The sequence below is a fragment of the Salvelinus sp. IW2-2015 genome, linkage group LG18 (genome assembly GCF_002910315.2).
Source record: "Salvelinus sp. IW2-2015 linkage group LG18, ASM291031v2, whole genome shotgun sequence".
Lineage (NCBI taxonomy): Eukaryota > Metazoa > Chordata > Actinopteri > Salmoniformes > Salmonidae > Salvelinus > Salvelinus sp. IW2-2015.
Window position 1 is genome coordinate 67,247,744 of NC_036858.1, and position 18,498 is coordinate 67,266,241.

Consider the following 18,498-nt stretch of genomic DNA (forward strand, 5'->3'; position numbering starts at 1 on the left):
GTTCTGGTTATTATTATATTACTATAATGTTTCTGGTTATTATTATATTACTATAATGTCTATTGTTATAATGATGGTTATTATTATATTAATATAATGGTTATGGTTATTATATTAATATAATGTATATGGTTATAATTATGTGTATTATTATATTACTATAATGGCTATGGTTATAATTATGTGTATTATTATATTACTATAATGGTTATGGTTAATATTATGTGTATTATTATATTGCTATAATGGCTATGGTTATAATTGTGTGTATTATTATATTACTATAATGGCTATGGTTATAATTATGTTTATTAATATATTACTATTATTGTTATGGCTAACAGGTGGCCTGCTCACATTACCATATTTCTGAGGGGACCTGATACTATCCTCATACAATCCTGATACTATTCTGATACTATCCTGATACTTCCTAACACTATTGTGATTCTGTTCTGATACTGTCTTGATACTATCCTGATAATATCCTGATACTATCATGATACTATCCTCATACTGTTCTGATACTAACCCGATACTATCCTGATACTCTTCTGATGCTGTCCTGATACAATCTTGATACTATCCTGAGAGTACCCTGATACTATCATGATACTATTCTGATACTATCTTGATACTATCCTCATACTATTCTGATACAATCCTGATACACTTCTGACACTATCCTGATACTATATTGATACTATCCTAAAACTATTTTGATTGTATCCTGATACTATTCTGAAACGATCTTCATACTTTTCTGATACTATCCTTATACTATCCCAATACTATCATGTTTCTATTCTGATACTAACCTGATACTATCTTGAAACTATCTTGATACTATCTTGATAGTATTCTGATACTATCCTGATACTATTCTGATACTATCCTGATTACATTCTCATACTATCCTGATATCATCTGATACTATCATGATACGTATCCTAACACTATCTTGATACTGTTCTGATTCTGTCCTGATACCTCCTGATAGTATCAAATACTATCATGATACATATACTCATACAATTCTGATACTAACCCGATACTATCCTGATACTCTTCTGATTTTATCCTGATACTATCTTGATCCTATCGTGATACTATCCTACACTATCCTGATACTGTTCTGATTCTATTATGATACTCTCTGATAGTATCATGATACTATCATCATACCATTCTGATTACTAAACCCAATACTATCCTGATACTATTCTCATACTATCCTGATACTATCATGATAGTTTCCTAATACTATCCTGACACTGTTCTGATTCGTCCTGATACTCTCCTGATAGTATCATGATACTATCTTGATACTATTCTGATAGTATCCTGATAGTACCCTGATACTATCCTGATACTATGCTCATACTATCTTGATACTATCTTGATACTATTCTGAGTACCTGATACTATCCTGATACTAACCCATACTATCCTATACTCTGACACTCTGATAATTGTTCTGATACTGTCCTGATATATCCTGTATACTTTATACTGATAATATCCTGATACTATCATGATATTATCCTCATACTATTGTGATACTATCCTGATACTCTTCTGATTTTATCCTGATTTACTGACATTATCCTATCCTGATACTATTCTCATACTATTCCTGATACTATTCTCATACTATCCTGATACCTATCCTGATACTATCATGATCTATCCTGATACTATTCTCATACTATCCTGATATTATCCTGATACTATCATGATACTATCCTAACACTATCTTGATACTGTTCTGATCTGTCCTGATACTCTCCTGATAGTATCAAATACTATCATGATACTATACTCATACAATTCTGATACTAACCCGATACTAGCCTGATAATCTTCTGATTTTATCCTAGATACTATCTTGATCCTATCGTGATACTATCCTACACTATCCTGATACCTGTTCTGATTCTATTATGATACTCTCCTGATAGTATCATGATACTATCATCATACCATTCTGATACTAACCCATACTATCCTGATACTATTCTCATACTATCCTGATACTATCATGATAGTTTCCTAATACTATCCTGACACTGTTCTGATTCTGTCCTGATACTCTCCTGATAGTATCATGATACTATCTTGATACATTCTGATAGTATCCTGATAGTACCCTGAACTATCCTGATACTATGCTCATACTATCTTGATACTATCTTGATACTATTCTGATAGTATCCTGATACTATCCTGATACTAACCAATACTATCCTTATACTCTTCTGATTCTATCCTGATATGTTCTGATACTGTCCTGATACTATCCTTATACTATACTGAATAATTCCCGATTACTATCATGATATTATCCTCATACTATTGTGATACTATCCTGATTACTCTTCTGATTTATCCTTGATACTATCCTTGATTCCTATCCTGATACTATTCTCATACTATCCTGATACTATTCTCATACTATCCTGATACTATCCTGATACTATCATGATATACATCCTAACACTATCCTGATACTGTTCTGATTCTGTCCTGATACTCTCTGGATAGTATCATGATACTATCCTCATACAATTCTGATACTAACCGATACTATCCTGATACCTTCTGAATTTATCCGGATACTATCTTGATACTATTCTGATAGTATCATGATAGTATCCTCGATACTATTCTCTATACTAGCCTGATAATATTATCACACTATCCTTGATAATATCCTGGATACTATATGATACGTATCCTAATGATATCTGATAATTGCTTCTTGATTCATTCTGCATACCTCTCCCTGATAGTATTCATCATACTATTCCTAATACTCATTTGATACTACACACCAAATACTATCCTGAGACTCATTCTCATTACTATCCTGATACTATCATGATAGTTTCCTAATACTATCCTGACACTGTTCTGATTCTGTCCTGATACTCTCCTGATAGTATCATGATACTATCTTGGTACTGTTCTGATAGTATTCTGATAGTATCCTGATACTATCCTGATACTATGCTCATACTATCTTGATACTATCTTGATACTATTCTGATAGTATCATGATACTATCCTGATACTAGTTAGATGCACTATTGTAAAGTGGTTGTTCCACTGGATATCATAAGGTGAATGCACCAACTTGTAAGTCGCTCTGGATAAGAGCGTCTGCTAAATGACTTAAATGTAAATGTAAATACTAACCCGATACTATCCTTATACTCTTCTGATTCTATCCTGATACTGTTCTGATACTGTCCTGATACTATCCTTATACTATACTGATAATATCCCGATTCTATCATGATATTATCCTCATACTTTTCTGATACTATCTTTATACTATTCTGATACTATCCTGATACTTTTCTCATACTATTCTCATACTGTCCTGATACTTTCATGAAACTATCCTAATTCTATCCTGATGCTGATCTGATTATGTCCTGATACTGTCCTGATACTCTCATTTCACTTTTGAGATACTATCATGATACTATACTCATACTATTCTGATACTAACCCAATACTATCCTGATACTATCCTGATACTGTTCTGATACTGTTCTGATACTATCCTGATAATTTCCTGATACAATCCTGATACTGTCCTGATACTGTCCTGATACTGTCCTGATACTATCCTGATACTATACTGATTATTTTCTGATTCTGTTCTTACTGTAATCAGGTTGCATTAACCTCAGTGGTTGAATTCCAAACTGCACCCTATTTCCTTTATTGTGCACTGTGCACTACTTTTGACCAGGGCCCATAGGGCTCAGTGAGCCATTTGCAACACAACGTAAATATGATGCTTATGTTGAGGGGCTGGTGGATAACCTCAAAGAACCACATTCCCATTCCTGTACTCTGCACCTCCTTCAGTACCCCCCTTTCCCAAACCTCCCAGTTTTTCCAGAGATCCTGATTGGAATATTCTTGGAATCAGGAGGGAATAAGCAGGAAATCTGAATTCATCCAAACAGGATATCTGGAAAACCGTGGAATTTTGAGAAAGTTACCAGAATGTTGTAACTCTGCACTGCACATAGGAGAGCAGACCACAAACCAGGGTGATAGCCAGGCCACGGAGGTGATGGGGCAAAGAATTCCAGGCAGAAACATAGATATTGAAACAAACTATTCCAAAAATCTGTCTCCAATACAGCATGCAATAGTGCATGCTGGGAATTATGATAATGATGGGTGTGATGATGGGTATGGTTTTGATTCAAAGTGATGTGTATTAGTTTTAGGCCCCAGTATTAATGTAAAACTAGGCCCTCAAAATATGTCCTTACGAAATATGTATGGTATTATGTTAAATACTGTAAATATATTTTTTACAATAACATATTCGCTTAGGATCTCACTTGGTGAAGATCATAAGACTGAAAATGAGTGCAACAACCATGTCTCTGTGTCACGACTTCCACCGAAGTTGGTTCCTCTCCTTGTTCAGGCGGTGTTCGGCGGTCGATGTCACCGGTCTTCTAGCCATCGCCGATCCACCTTTCATTTTCCATTTGTTTTGTCTTGTCTTCCTGTACACCTGGTTTTCATCTCCTACTAATTAACATGTGTATTTAGCCCTCTGTTCCCTCCATGTCTGTGTGGGGTATTGTTTATTGTCAGGGTTGGTACGCTTCCGGCTGGTTTGCGCCGGGTTTTGTTTTATACCCGTGCTTTGTGGCAGCCGGTACTTTGTACTTGGGTTTTATTCTTTGGGCTACCTTACTTGTTCTTTGGGCATTTGTTTTGTGACGCGGTTGCGTTCTGTATGATGATTGCCTAAGTAAAATGCTTTGTCCATTCATCTCTGCTCTCCTGCCCCTGACTTCCATGCACCAGCTACACTCACCATTGACACTCTGTCACTAACAAGTACAGTCATGGGCGGTAACGGTTACAATAAACTCGAACGGCAAGACACTCTGTGAAATATTTGAATAAGGCTGTGTGTTAATTTAACACTGTTCCGGTGTCTATATGGGTCCACAGACTCAACACTTTCAGGGTTGATTTAACACTCTCAGTGTATATACATATTTTACAACTGGAGAATCTGCACCCTGAAGGGCAGGAGAGGCACATACACCATGGAGGGACACTTCAAGGTGAAAGCTCTCTGTGTATCACACAGGTGGTTGGAGGCACCTTAATTGGGGAGGACGGGTCTCATATACATCAAACACATGGTGTCGATGTGTTTGATACAGTTCCATTCACTCCGTTCCAGACTTCCAGTCCTCCCCTCAATAGCCTCCTGTGGTGGATAAATCTTGGCAAAACATAAACGATTTTAAACACATTTAGGTGTCATAGTGGAACCAAAAAGACACTGCCAAAATCGAATGTGGTCATTTTTTGGGTGAAACCAAAACCTCTGTTTTCAGGCTGGATATATTGACATTTATTCAAATCTCTCGACTTTCCCAGCATAAGAGGAACATCTTGGAGAGAAGCTTAAGGGCGTAGTGCAGTCATCCACTTCACAGTCTGACAGCTGGCATCTCTCAGAAACACTCTCACTCTGAGAAACACATTTCTCTAGTGGCATCTCAGATGCCTCGTCTTCTTTAGCTGCATGGAGGTTAAACGGAGCATGATTTTTACCTGTCTGTTTGTGAGACAGAAAAACGGTGCTGCCATCACATTAGGAAAGTAGCAAGTTTGGTGGCGGAGGATGGCTGTGTGGAGCCGAGACCTATCTGCTGCTGTGTGTCGCTTTATAAAGGCCCTGAGATTGAAAAGATGAGTAGGCCTCACCCTACTCCTCTCCTCTCATCCTTTCTTCCTCCCCATTTTGACCAGCCAGGGGACCTGACAGAGGTTGAGCCCACCTCCTTCCCCTAGCACAGCTCAGTAGTTCCGTCACAGACAGTAAAATGCATCTGCCATGGGAGCAGCGCAGGCAGGCCACTTTGTCAGCACACACACACACACACCCTGGGCTTTAAGCAGAGCAACACCAGCAGAGAGAGAGAGAGCTAGGATGAATCATTGAAGTGTGCATTCTGCAGAGGCTCTAAATGGCTGGGAGAAGGAGACGTTAATGATTCATGGGCTGCTTTCATCTGCTTTGGTTCAGGTCACTGTCCTGAAGGAACTTGGGGCAGCGGAGAGGCGAGGGTGGAGAGGGAAGAGGAGAAAAGGGAGAGAAGCTGGAAAGGTGGGGTGTCATGGGCGAATAGATTGTGTGAAAAGTGGGCCACCACAGATTAAGAAATATTGCCAAAGAAAACGTTAAAGCAAATATTAATGCTAAACGGCCTTCCCAGTTTAACTTTTTTGCTGTAAATATTTGAGGTGGGATTTATGGGTATTCTTTCATCACCAGGATTTAATTTCCCAGGCTTTGTCCCAAATTGCACCTTATTCCCTACATAGTACACTGGTTTTGACCAGAGGTCTAAAGTAGTGCACTATATAGGGATTAGGATGCCATTGTGGAAACAGCCCTTGAGTCCAACAGGACCACTTTTGCTGTGACTACTGTCTCTGCTATGGTCTGTTCACTCATCTGCAGCTGTTTAGAAGGCGCCCCGAAACATAGGGTTTCTCTTTTCCAAATCAAGTGTCCAATAAATGTGATATTAAAACTGAAAAAAAAAAAAATCTCTAATCACAATATCATGCGGCCTGATACGAACACTTTTCATTTTTAATATCTACTGAATAACAAACAGAGAATATGTCCATGCAGCAATGAATTAAATTGTGGTTCTAAAATAGTCTATTTGATGACGTTCCAGATCCAGATTCAGATAAGCTTAGAAACATGTTGTTCCACTGCTGCGTGTCACGAACGAAGGATGAGTTTTTTTCTGCTGAGGAAAGGTTGTTACCGCTGTAGTTTTTTTCTAGTGGTACAGATTCAGGGCCGGCTCCAAGCATAAGAGACAAAACTTTTTGGGGAACTCAGTCGGGGTCTCAACTTACTGTTGAGAGTAAGAATAGTAGAATACATCAGATGCAATTTAGAAATGTGTTTGTACATCATTCGGCAGGTTTTCCCTTGTTATGTCAGTCACAGACAGTCACTCACTGACTACCTAGAATTTGTTAGATGACAAATTGTATTATTAAACATGTCAGCTAACAATGGTAGTTAGTCTAGGCAGGTATCTAAACTTGTAGTAATCATGACCAAATACTGACCAGGCACATCCCCTGGTGTCACGGCCGTTGAAAGAACTGGACCAAAGCGCAGCGTGGTGAGCGTACATATTCCTTTTATTAAGAAAATGACGCCGACAAAAGCAATAAACAATACAAAACAGCCGTGAAGCTTAAGGGCTATTTGCCACAAACAAAGTTAACTTCCCACACTGAAAGGAGGGAAAAGGGCTACCTAAGTATGGTTCCCAATCAGAGACAACGATAGACAGCTGTCCCTGATTGAGAACCATACCCTGTCCCTGATTGAGAACCATACCCCAAAACATAGAAATACAAAATCATAGAAAAGAAAAACATAGAATGCCCACCCCAAATGACACCCTGACCAAACCAAATAGAGACATAAAAAGGCTCTCTAAGGCTCTCCAGTGGGCCCCCATTGATTTTGTTAGTCATTCTCACTCAGATATCAGATTAACATGGCATAAATCATGCGTAAATGTGTAGAACTGCAGAAAATTTGCTGAAAACTGCAATATTTTACTTGTGATGCGCCCTGGTCAAAAGTAGTGCACTATATAATCAGGGAATAGGCTGCATTAGGAAACACTACCGTAGAACAGACATCGCTCCTACACACTACACAACTATCAATACTCTGACACGATACACAACTATCAATACGCTGAGGCATTACACACCTATCAATACTCCCAAACACTACACAGCTATCAATACTCTGACACGATACACAACTATCAATACGCTGAGGCACTACACACCTATCAATACTCCCAAACACTACACAGCTATCAATACTCTGACGCACTGCACAACTATAAATATTCTGACACACTACACAACTATCAATACTCTGATGCACTACATGACTATCAATACTCTGATTTTATTAATTTTTTATTTATTTCACCTTTATTTACCAAGTAGGCTAGTTGAGAGCAAGTTCTCATTTGCAACTGCGACCTGGCCAAGATAAAGCAAAGCAGTTCGACACATACAACAACACAGAGTTACACATGGAATAAACAAACATAGAATCAATAATACAGTAGAAAAATCTAAATACAGCACATGTGCAAAGGAGGTAGGATAAGAGAGGTAAGGCAATAAATAGGCCATGGTGGTGAAGTAATTACAATATAGCAATTAAACACTGGAATGGTAGAATGTGCAGAAGATGAATGTGCAAGTAGAGATATTGGGGTGCAAAGGAGCAAGATAAATAAATAAATACAGTATGGGGATGAGGTAGTTGGATGGGCTATTTACAGATAGGCTATGTACAGGTGCAGTAATCTGTGAGCTGCTCTGACAGCTGGTGCTTAAAGCTAGTAAGGTAGATATGTGTCTCCAGCTTCAGTGATTTTTACAGTTCGTTCCAGTCATTGGCAGCAGAGAACTGGATGTAGAGGCGGCCAAAGGAGGAGTTGGCTTTGGGGGTGACAATTGAGATATTTCTGCTGGAGCGGGTGCTACGGGTGGGTGCTGCTATGGTGACCAGTGAGCTGAGATAAGGCGGGGCTTTAATTAGCAGAGATTTGTAGATGACCTGGAGCCAGTGGYTTTGGCGACGAGTATGAAGCGAGGGCCTGCCAACGAGAGCGTACAGGTCACAGTGGTGGGTAGTATATGGAGCTTTGGTCACAAAACAGATGGCACTGTGATAGACTGCATCCAATTTGTTGAGTAGAGTGTTGGAGGCTATTTTGTAAATGACATCTCCAAAGTCGAGCATCTGTAGGATGGTCAGTTTTACAAGGGTATGTTTGGCAGCATGAGTGAAGGATACTTTGTTGTGAAGTAGGAAGCCGATTCTGGATTTAATTTTGGATTGGAGATGTTTAATGTGAGTCTCGAAGGAGAGTTTTAAAGTCTAACCAGACACCTAGGTATTTGTAGATGTCCACATATTTTAAGTAAGAACCGTCCAGAGTAGTGATGCTAGACGGGCCGGCAGGTGCGGGCAGCAATCGGTTGAAGAGCATGCYTTTAATTTTACTTGCATTTAAGAGCATTTGGAGGCAACGGAAGGAGAGTTGTATGGCATTGAAGCTCATCTGGAGGTTAGTTAACACAGTGTCCAAAGAAGGGTTACAGGGATACAGAATGGTGTTGTCTGCGTAGAGGTGGATCAAAGAATCTCCAGCAGCAAGAGCAACATCATTGATGTATACAGAGAAGAGAGTTGGCCCGAGATTTGAACCCTGTGGCACCCCCATAGAGACGTCCAGAGGTCCGGACAACAGYCCCTCCGATTTGACACACTGATCTCTGTCAGAGAATTAGTTGGTGAACCAGGCGAGGCAGTCATTTGAGAAACCAAGGCTGTTGAGTCTGCCAATAACAATGTTGTGATTGACAGAGTCGAAAGCCTTAGCCAGGTCGATGAATACGGCTGCACAGTAATGTCTCTTATCGATTGCGGTTATGATATCGTTTAGGACCTTGAGCATGGCTGAGGTGCACCAATGACCAGCTCTGAAACCAGATTGCATAGCGGAGAAGGTACAGTTGGATTCGAAATGGTCGGTAATCTGTTTCTTAACTTGGCTTTCGAAAACCTTAGAAATGCATGGTAGAATAGATATTGGTCTGTAGCTTTTTGGGTCTAGAGTGTCTCCCCCTTTGAAGAGGGGGATGACCGCGGCAGCTTTCCAATCTATGGGAATCTCAGACGATACGGAAGAGAGGATGAACAGGCTAGTAATAGGGGTTGCAACAATTTCGGCAGATACTTTTAGAAAGAGAGGGTCCAGATTGTCTACCACGGCTGATTTGCAGGGGTCCAGATGTTGCAGCTCTTTCAGAACAGCTATCTGGATTTGGGTGAAGGAGAAGTGGGGGAGGTTTGTGCAAGTTGATGTGGGGAGTGAAGGGCTGTTGACCGGGGTAGGGGTAGCCAGGTGGAAAGCATGGCCAGCCGTAGAAAAATGCTTATTGAAATATTCAATTATAGTGGATTTATCAGGGGTGACAGTGTTTCCTAACCTCAGTGCAGTGGGCAGATGGGAGGAGGTGCTCTTATTCTTCATGGACTTTACAGTGTCCCAGAACTTTTGTGACTTTGTGCTACAGGATGCTTTTTCTGTTTGAAAAAGCTAGCCTTAGCTTTCCTAACTGCCTGTGTATATTTGTTCCTAACTTCCCTGAAAAGTTGCATATCACGGGGGCTGTTCGATGCTAATGCAGAACGCCACAGGATGTTTTTTTGAGCTGGTCAAGGGCAGTCAGGTCTGGAGAGAACCAAGGGCTACATCTGTTCCTGGTTCTACATTTTTTGAATGGGGCATGCTTATTTAAGATGGTGAGGAAGGCACTTTTAAAGAATTTCCAGGCATCCTCTACTGACGGGATGAGGTCAATATCCTTCCAGGATACCCAGGCCAGGTCGATTAGAAAGGCCTGCATGCTGAAGTGTTTTAGGGAGCGTTTGACAGTGATGAGGGGTGGTCGTTTGACCACAGACACATTACGAATGCAGGCAATGAGGCAGTGATCGCTGCGATCTTGGTTGAAAACAGCAGAGGTGTATTTGGAGGGCAAGTTGGTTAGGATGATATCTATGAGGGTGCCCGTGTTTACGGATTTAGGGTTGTACCTGGTGGGTTCATTGATAATTTGTGTGAGATTGAGGGCATCAAGCTTAGATTGTGGGATGGCCGGGATGTTAAGCATGTCACAGTTTAGGTCACCTAGCAGCACGAGCTCTGAAGATAGATGTGGGGCAATCAATTCACATATGGTGTCTAGGTCACAGCTGGGGGCAGAGGGTGGTCTATAGCAAGCGGCACCAGTAAAAGACTTCTTTCTGGAAAGATGGATTTTTAAAAGTAGAAGTTCGAATTGTTTGGGTACAGACCTGGATAGTAAGACGGAAAATTTTATAGTTAGGGATGGACATTTCAGGGGTTTTGGTGGACTACCTAAGCCAGGACATCCAGGTTGGCAAAGTGTGCTAAAGCAGTGAATAAAACCAATTTAGGGAGGAGGCTTCTAATGTTAACATGCATGAAACCAAGGCTTTTGGCAGTTACAGAAGTCAACAAATGAGAGAACCTGGGGAGTTGGAGTGGAGCTAGGCACTGCAGGGCTTTGATTAAACTCTACATCACCAGAGGAACAGAGGAGTAGGATGAGGGTACGGCTAAAGGCTATCAGGACTGGTCGTTTAGTGCATTCAGAGCAGAGAGTAAAAGGAGCAGGTTTCTGGGCGTGAGAGAATAGATTCAAGGCATAATGTACAGACAGAGGTATGGTAAGATGTGAGTACATTGGAGGTAACCCTAGGCATTGAGTAATGATGAGTGAGATATTGTCTCTAGAGACGTTTAAACCAGGTGATGTCACTGCATATGTGGGAGGTGGAACTAAATGGTTGGTTAAGGCATATTGAGCAGGGCTAGAGGCTCTACAGTGAAATAAGACAATAATCACTAACCAGAACAGTAATGGACAAGGCATATTGATATTAGGGGGAGGCATGTGTAGTTGGGTGATCAATAGGGGTCCAGTGAGTGGTTGGGCTGGCAGGAGACATGGCGATTCAGACAGCTAGCAGGCTGTTGCTAGCAGACAGGGGCTAGCAAGCTAGCAGACCGGCGCTAGCAAGCTAGCAGAAGGGCCTTAGAGGGACAGCGCGATGTAGAGGCCAGTTGAGTACCCCCTCGAGCAGATTACACCGTAGTCCAGTCGTGGTCGTCGTAGTCCAGTCGCAATGCACTACACATCTATCAATGCTCTCAGACGCACTACACAACTATCATTAATCTGATGCACTTCACAACTGTCAATTCTCTGATGCACTACACAACTATCAATACTCTGATGAACTACACAAATATCAATACTCTGATGGACTACACAACTATCAATACTCTCAGACGCACTACACAACTATCAACAAGTGTAGATGTGATACTGTACATTTGGCCCCGCTTTTCTGGCTGTTTTTAAAGCTTGCAGACTGTAGCTGCATGATAAAGAAAATTCAAGTCAAATCCAATGAAAATAAAGTGTTAGATGTGTTTGTTTTGTGTTTTCTCAGTCTCACATGTTTGTTGTACTTAGAGTTGTTCTTGTCAACGTTTATACGTAGGTCTGACAGTCAGTCAATCATTGTCTTCTCAACGTATCTCTCTCCTCTCTTCAGGGAGCTGATGCCCAAGACCCTGGAGGGCCAGATCACCATGGAGAAGACCCCCAGCTACTTTGTGACCAGAGAGGCCCCAGCCCGGATRMCCGTRATGTCCCGGGACACCAAGCTGATCGTGGTTGTGAGGGACCCCATAACCAGGGCCATCTCTGACTACACACAGACGCTGTCCAAGAACCCAGACATTCCCACCTTCGAGAGCCTGACCTTCAAAAACAGGACWACGGGGCTCATRGACACYTCKTGGAGCGCCATCCAGATCGGRATCTATGCCAAGCACCTGGACAACTGGCTYKAGTACTTCCCCATGGYCCAGATRCTGTTRGTGAGTGGGGAGCGTCTGATCAGCGACCCGGCCGGAGAGCTGGGCCGGGTGCAGGACTTCCTGGGACTCAAGAGGATCATCACAGACAAACACTTCTACTTCAACCAGACCAAGGGCTTCCCCTGCCTCAAGAAGGCTGAGGGCAGCAGCAAGCCCCACTGCCTGGGCAAAACCAAAGGGCGGACCCACCCCAACATCCACCCAGAGGTGGTGCAGAGGCTACGGGACTTCTACAGGCCTTTCAACATGAAGTTCTACCAGATGACGGGACATATGTTTGGTTGGGACGACTGATTTTGCCTTGGCGGATTTACATTTGAGTCATTTAGCAGATACTCATATTGAGTGACTTACAGGAGCAATTTTAGTTAGGTGCCTTGCTCAACAGATTGTCCACCTAGTCGGCTCAGGGATTCATACCAGCGATCTTTCAGTTACTGGTCCAACACTCTTAACCGCTAAGCTACCTGTCGCCCCAGAATACAGATGACCAGAGAACACAGATGACTGTTGACACTGCAGTATAACTGTGGGACAGCAACAACACTTAGCCTAGAGGCAATATGTGTCTGTGATAGCGGAGAAAAAGCCTTATCTGCTCTTACTGGCAATTCAGATATTTAACGTGTTCACTGTGTTACTGTGTCTCAGAACCAATATCAGCTGAGGCTGGTTGAAGGAAATGGAGCCGGATTATCCCTTATAGAGCATGTGGTGGTTCTAATACAGAGAGATACTGCATCTCTACCTCTCCCTGTAGTTCCTGTCAGAGGGTTTTCTGTTTTGGAACCTTTCAGTGACCTTTCATTTTTTTTTCTTTATCATGTTTATTAAGGTTATTCATTTGAATCTGTATATGCGATTCCCGCACTCTTTTCCTGCTTAGCTTGTAATTATAATCCTTTGGGGTTTGTTATTCTGAGGGCAGTTTCCCCACCGTGAGTTAATGGAGTTGATTGAATTACAGTGTAGAGAGCGAGACAGAGTAAAGATAGCACTCAATGGAAGTCTCCAGTGGCACCCTATTCTCTATATAGTGCACTACTTTTTACCAGGGCCCATAGGGAATAGGGTGCCATTTGACCAGCATCCATAGGGAATAGGGTGCCATTTGACCAGGGCCCATAGGGAATAGGGTGCCATTTGACCAGGGCCCATAGGGAATAGGGTGCCATTTGACCAGGGCCCATAGGGAATAGGGTGCTATTTGGGATGCATAGTGAGTCAACTGTTGTATAGTGAGTCAACTGTTGTATCAGTACTGTAACCTCGTAGGAACACATCGTAGGAATACAGCAACTCCTCAACTAATGTTATAATGAGACCTCTAGTGGGCCAAACCAAACGATTTCTCAGATTTCCTCTTTAACATGCCTCCTTGTGAACTGAAAACAGTTGCTGTCATCCAGCCTTTCCTTGCCTCGGAGGCATCCGTGGATGGAGGTGTCTCTCTGTGTCTTTTTAAAGGAGCCAGAGAACAATTGTGAAGTTGTGTTTTTGATTTATATCTCCCTGGTTGTGAGCTTCCAAAGAGTCTCTCCCCTTTCAAATGTTCCTCAAAGGGAAACTTCATCATGCTCATTTTTTTCAATATGAGTTCAGGGGGAAACATATCAATTTATCAATTTGTCAATTTGTCACAGCGGGTGCAACATCTCCTATACACTTCCTTGTAAACTCGCTCACCGAGTCAGCGTAAAAATAAATGTTATTGCCTGAGGCTACCCAGAACATATCCCAGTCCACGTGATTGAAGCAATCTTTAGGCGTGGAATCCGATTGGTCAGATAAACGTTGGATAGACCTAAGCACAAGCTTCCTGTTTTAGTTTCTGCCTATAGGAGTGGAGCAACAAGATGGAGTTATGGTCAGATTTGCCAAAAAGGAGTACGGGGGAGGGCCTTGTATGCATCGCGGAAGTTAGAATAGCTGTGGTCGAGTGTGTTACTCACTCGTGTACTGCAATCGATATGCTGATAGAATTTAGGTAGCCTTGTTTTCAGATTAGCTTTGTTAAAATCACCAGCTCCAATAAATGCAGCCTCAGGATATATGGTTTCCAGTTTGCATAAAGTCCAGTGGAGTTCCTTGATGGCCGTCTTGGTATGCGCTTGCGGGGGGATATACACGGCTGTGACGATAACCGAGGAGAGTGCTCTTTGGAGATAATACGGTCGGCATTTGATTGTGGGGAGTTCTATGTCAGGTGAACAAAAGGACTTGAGTTCTTGTATGTTGTTACAATTACACCATGAGTCGTTAATCATGAAACATACACCCCTGCCCTTCTTCTTACCAGAGAGATGTTTGTTCCTGTCGGCACGAAGCACTGAAAATCCCATTGGCTGTACGGACTCTGACAGCATGTCCTTAGCTAGCCATGTCTCCGTGAAATAGATTATGTTACAATCCCGGATATATCTTTGGAAAGCAACTCTGGCCCTAATTTCGTCGACTTTTTTTATTTTTTATATATTTATTTATTTATTTTTTAAGGGGTGGATCAGCTTAATATTGCGGAAAGAATATTGCTTCCAATGTAATTGTCTGCATCATTTCCAATCCCCCATATTTTTTGGGGTAAATATATATATCCATACACGCAAGCATACATATACACATATATACATACACATACCTATATAGACATATATACTTTTTTAAAGAATATACCTTTATTATTATTCCCCGCAACCCTACCACCGATACCCCAATTGGAGTAAACTGATAAACATTTCTGCTTTTACCTTCAATTTATACATCTTATACCCATTTTACAGACACAGTCTACTTTATAATAGTTCTCTCTTGTTTGTTCTTAGTCCTTCCTCTATTTCTGTTGTCCATCCAGTTTTATTTCCACTTGTAACTGTGCTATTTCACAAAAGCTCCGCACCTATACACATTTCACATATCCCGTATGCCCTACATTGTTTATCTTGTTATTAGTCCCACCCTTCAGTTCCACTCAACCCTTCCCATCTATCTTCCAACATCATCCATTTCGGATTTTTATTTGCCATATATTTTTCAACTGTGCTGTGATGCTTCACAAAAGATTGGAACCTTCCTATTCTCATAGCTTCTACAGATTGTAAATTAAAAATAAAATTTAGTCGACTTTGTTAACTAGTGACTGTACATTATCGAGTAATACACTCGGAAGCGGTGGGTGGTGTACGCACATCCGAAGCCTCACTAGAAGACAACTCCGGCACCCTCTCCTCCGACGGCGTTGTTTTGGGTCGGCCTCTGGAATCAGTTAAAATGCCCTGGGAGGAGCAGATAAAGGATTCGCTTTGGGAAAGTTGTACTCCTGATCGTAGTCCTGGTTGTGCTGTTAAGGTAACGTCTCTCTGATATCCAATTGCTCTTCCCGGCTATATGTCCTAACACTTAAGGTTTTCTGGGTTAACAATGTAAGAAATAATAATACATWAAAAAAACGCAATACTGCACAGTTTCCTAAGGACTTGAAGCGAAGCTGCCATCTCTATCGGCGCCATCTTGTAAAGGACATAGGACACAAAGGACACAGCTTTTACTGTGAATGCAGTCTCCGTGAACCCAGGAACGTTGCCTTTACATTTCAATCACGCTATACAGTGTGAGGATTGAATCTATCTCTCGCTCTCTCAATTTTGTTTTCATATGCACAAGGAATCTCAGCATCATATCATTTCTACCTCTTCTTTTGCCCTAAATTTAGAAGATGTTACATTAATTACACCCTTAACATCTGCACTTTCAAATCACTTATGGTTGAGTTGAATACATAATGAAAGCCTGTCACTGTCTGACACTGTGGGAAGCCCTTAGTAGACAGAAGGAAGTCTGATGAACATCGAAGCGTATGAATACAGCTGTGAAGCTAAACCGTGTTGATCGTCATGGAGATGGAGACTACACGAGCCAGACCTAAAGGCGTATGTTCATTTGTTGACTTAGATCATTAGCATTCTGGATGCTGTTTCTTATTCCTCTCTGACTGGGACAGCGAGCTTCTTCAGAGAAATCTGTCAGGGACATAAACAGAGCCTGAATCCCAAATAGCACCCGATTCCCTACATAGTGCACTATATAGCGAATAGGGTGCCATTTGGGATGCATTCTTCATGTTCTTGTCTAACTCTCTGAAGGAGAGAGAGGTTAACAAAGCAAGAAGGAGGAGATGAAAGCGTAACATCTACTGTGTGTTATGGGCTTGTGTCCTTAACCTTATTCCCTCCATAGTGCACTTATTTTGACCAAAGACCTATGGGCCCTGCTCTAAAGTAGTGCACTATGTAGGGAATAGGATGCTATTTGGGATGTAGACATGTTCTGTACAGACAGACAGAGACAGACCACCACTGTCAGAGAATATTCAGCTCAATATCAATAGCAGCACGAACAGAGAGAAAACAAGATCACTGTTTGTTCAATGAGCTTGACTGCATGTGGTTGATTTTTATAACAGACAGAAAGAAAGGCATATATGTTTTGCTATCCTTCTCCCCTGCTGAAAAAAACAGCACATACCAGCCCAGGCTGGTGACCAGCCTTCTTTGTGCTTTCACTGGTGACCAGCCTTCGTGAACAGCCTTTGTTGTGCTTTCGAAGGCTGGTCACTAGCAAAAACACAATAAAGGCTGGTCTGCCAGCATAACCAGCTGGACCATTCATTTCACATGTTCCACTGTAAACTGTCATAATCAAATCTCACAAGTATCAGACACAGCAAGCTCACAGCTACTCTCTAATCAAGGTAACATTGTCCCACCCCTGGCTAGCCACCATTGGATTAAAAAGCCAAACGTAACGCAATATCTGCCAATTCATTTCCAGCAATATTGCCCCTGTATGTCTCTGTGGTGTTCACGTTTGTCCATCACTCCGTGTGTAGCCAGTTGATGTGATAAGATTCTTGTGAGCTGACAGAAATATTTTCCACCAAAACCTACTCAATTAAATGTTACCTTTAAAGTAGGCTTACCTGGCAGAAGTATATCATGAGTGAGTATATCATGTGTATCTATTATTTGTTATTTGCTCATTTTAACTTGAAATGAGTAGCAGCAGTACAGAACCATCACTAGACCGACACATTAGACAGCACATTAGGTGGCACGTTCCTCGCTCACTAGATGCACAATTAAAAGGTCGAATGTGCAATTAAAGGGGAATTACACAAAACAATGTACAATTGTTTTCTTCAAGGCTTTAAAAAAAAGCTCAGAATATCACATTTCTTTGTTTGTCTATGAACAATTGAGAGTGAAAAACAAAAGGGAATAGGGCATCTGACCAGCATGGACCAGCAAGGACTAGCTTGAACAGCATCCAACCTGCTTGACCAGCATGGACTGGCATGGACCAGCATAGACCAGCATGGACCAGCATGGACCAGCATGGACCAGCATAGACCAGCATAGACCAGCCTGAAATGTTTGCAGGTCTATGCTGTTTTTACAGCTGGGTCTCTATCACTCTGTCTTTATTTTCTCTCTCTCTCTTACACGCACGCACGCACGCACGCACGCACGCACGCACGCACGCACGCACGCACGCACGCACAGACAGACAAGACAGACAGACAGACAGACAGGACAGACAGACAGACAGGACAGACAGACAGACAGACAGACAGACAGACAGACAGACAGACAGACAGACAGACAGACAGACAGACAGACAGACAGACAGACAGACAGACAGACACAAATCGTGTCTCTTCTCGCCTCCATCTGTTTGAGTCTGTGCATGCCAGGGCAGCATCTGGTGTGCTGAAGCACCTGCAGAGTCACCTGTGCACAATTAACCCTCCCTTCTTCCCCAGAGCCCTGAGTAAGCCACTCTTAGCCTCTCTCATCACCCAGACCCTCCACTCTCCACACGCACA

General features: G+C 41.8%; 1 protein-coding gene across 1 annotated transcript in view; it reads left to right on the plus strand.

Moving 5' to 3' along the window:
• LOC111977387 (heparan sulfate glucosamine 3-O-sulfotransferase 3A1-like) overlaps window positions 1-12,926 on the plus strand; it is a 115,890-nt gene extending 102,964 nt beyond the window's left edge. Inside the window, exon 2 of the mRNA XM_024006786.2 lies at window positions 12,290-12,926. Coding sequence (XP_023862554.2) covers window positions 12,290-12,911 — 622 coding nt within the window. The 3' untranslated portion in view covers window positions 12,912-12,926. The remainder of the gene's footprint in view (window positions 1-12,289) is intronic.
• Window positions 12,927-18,498: the final 5,572 nt, after the last annotated feature.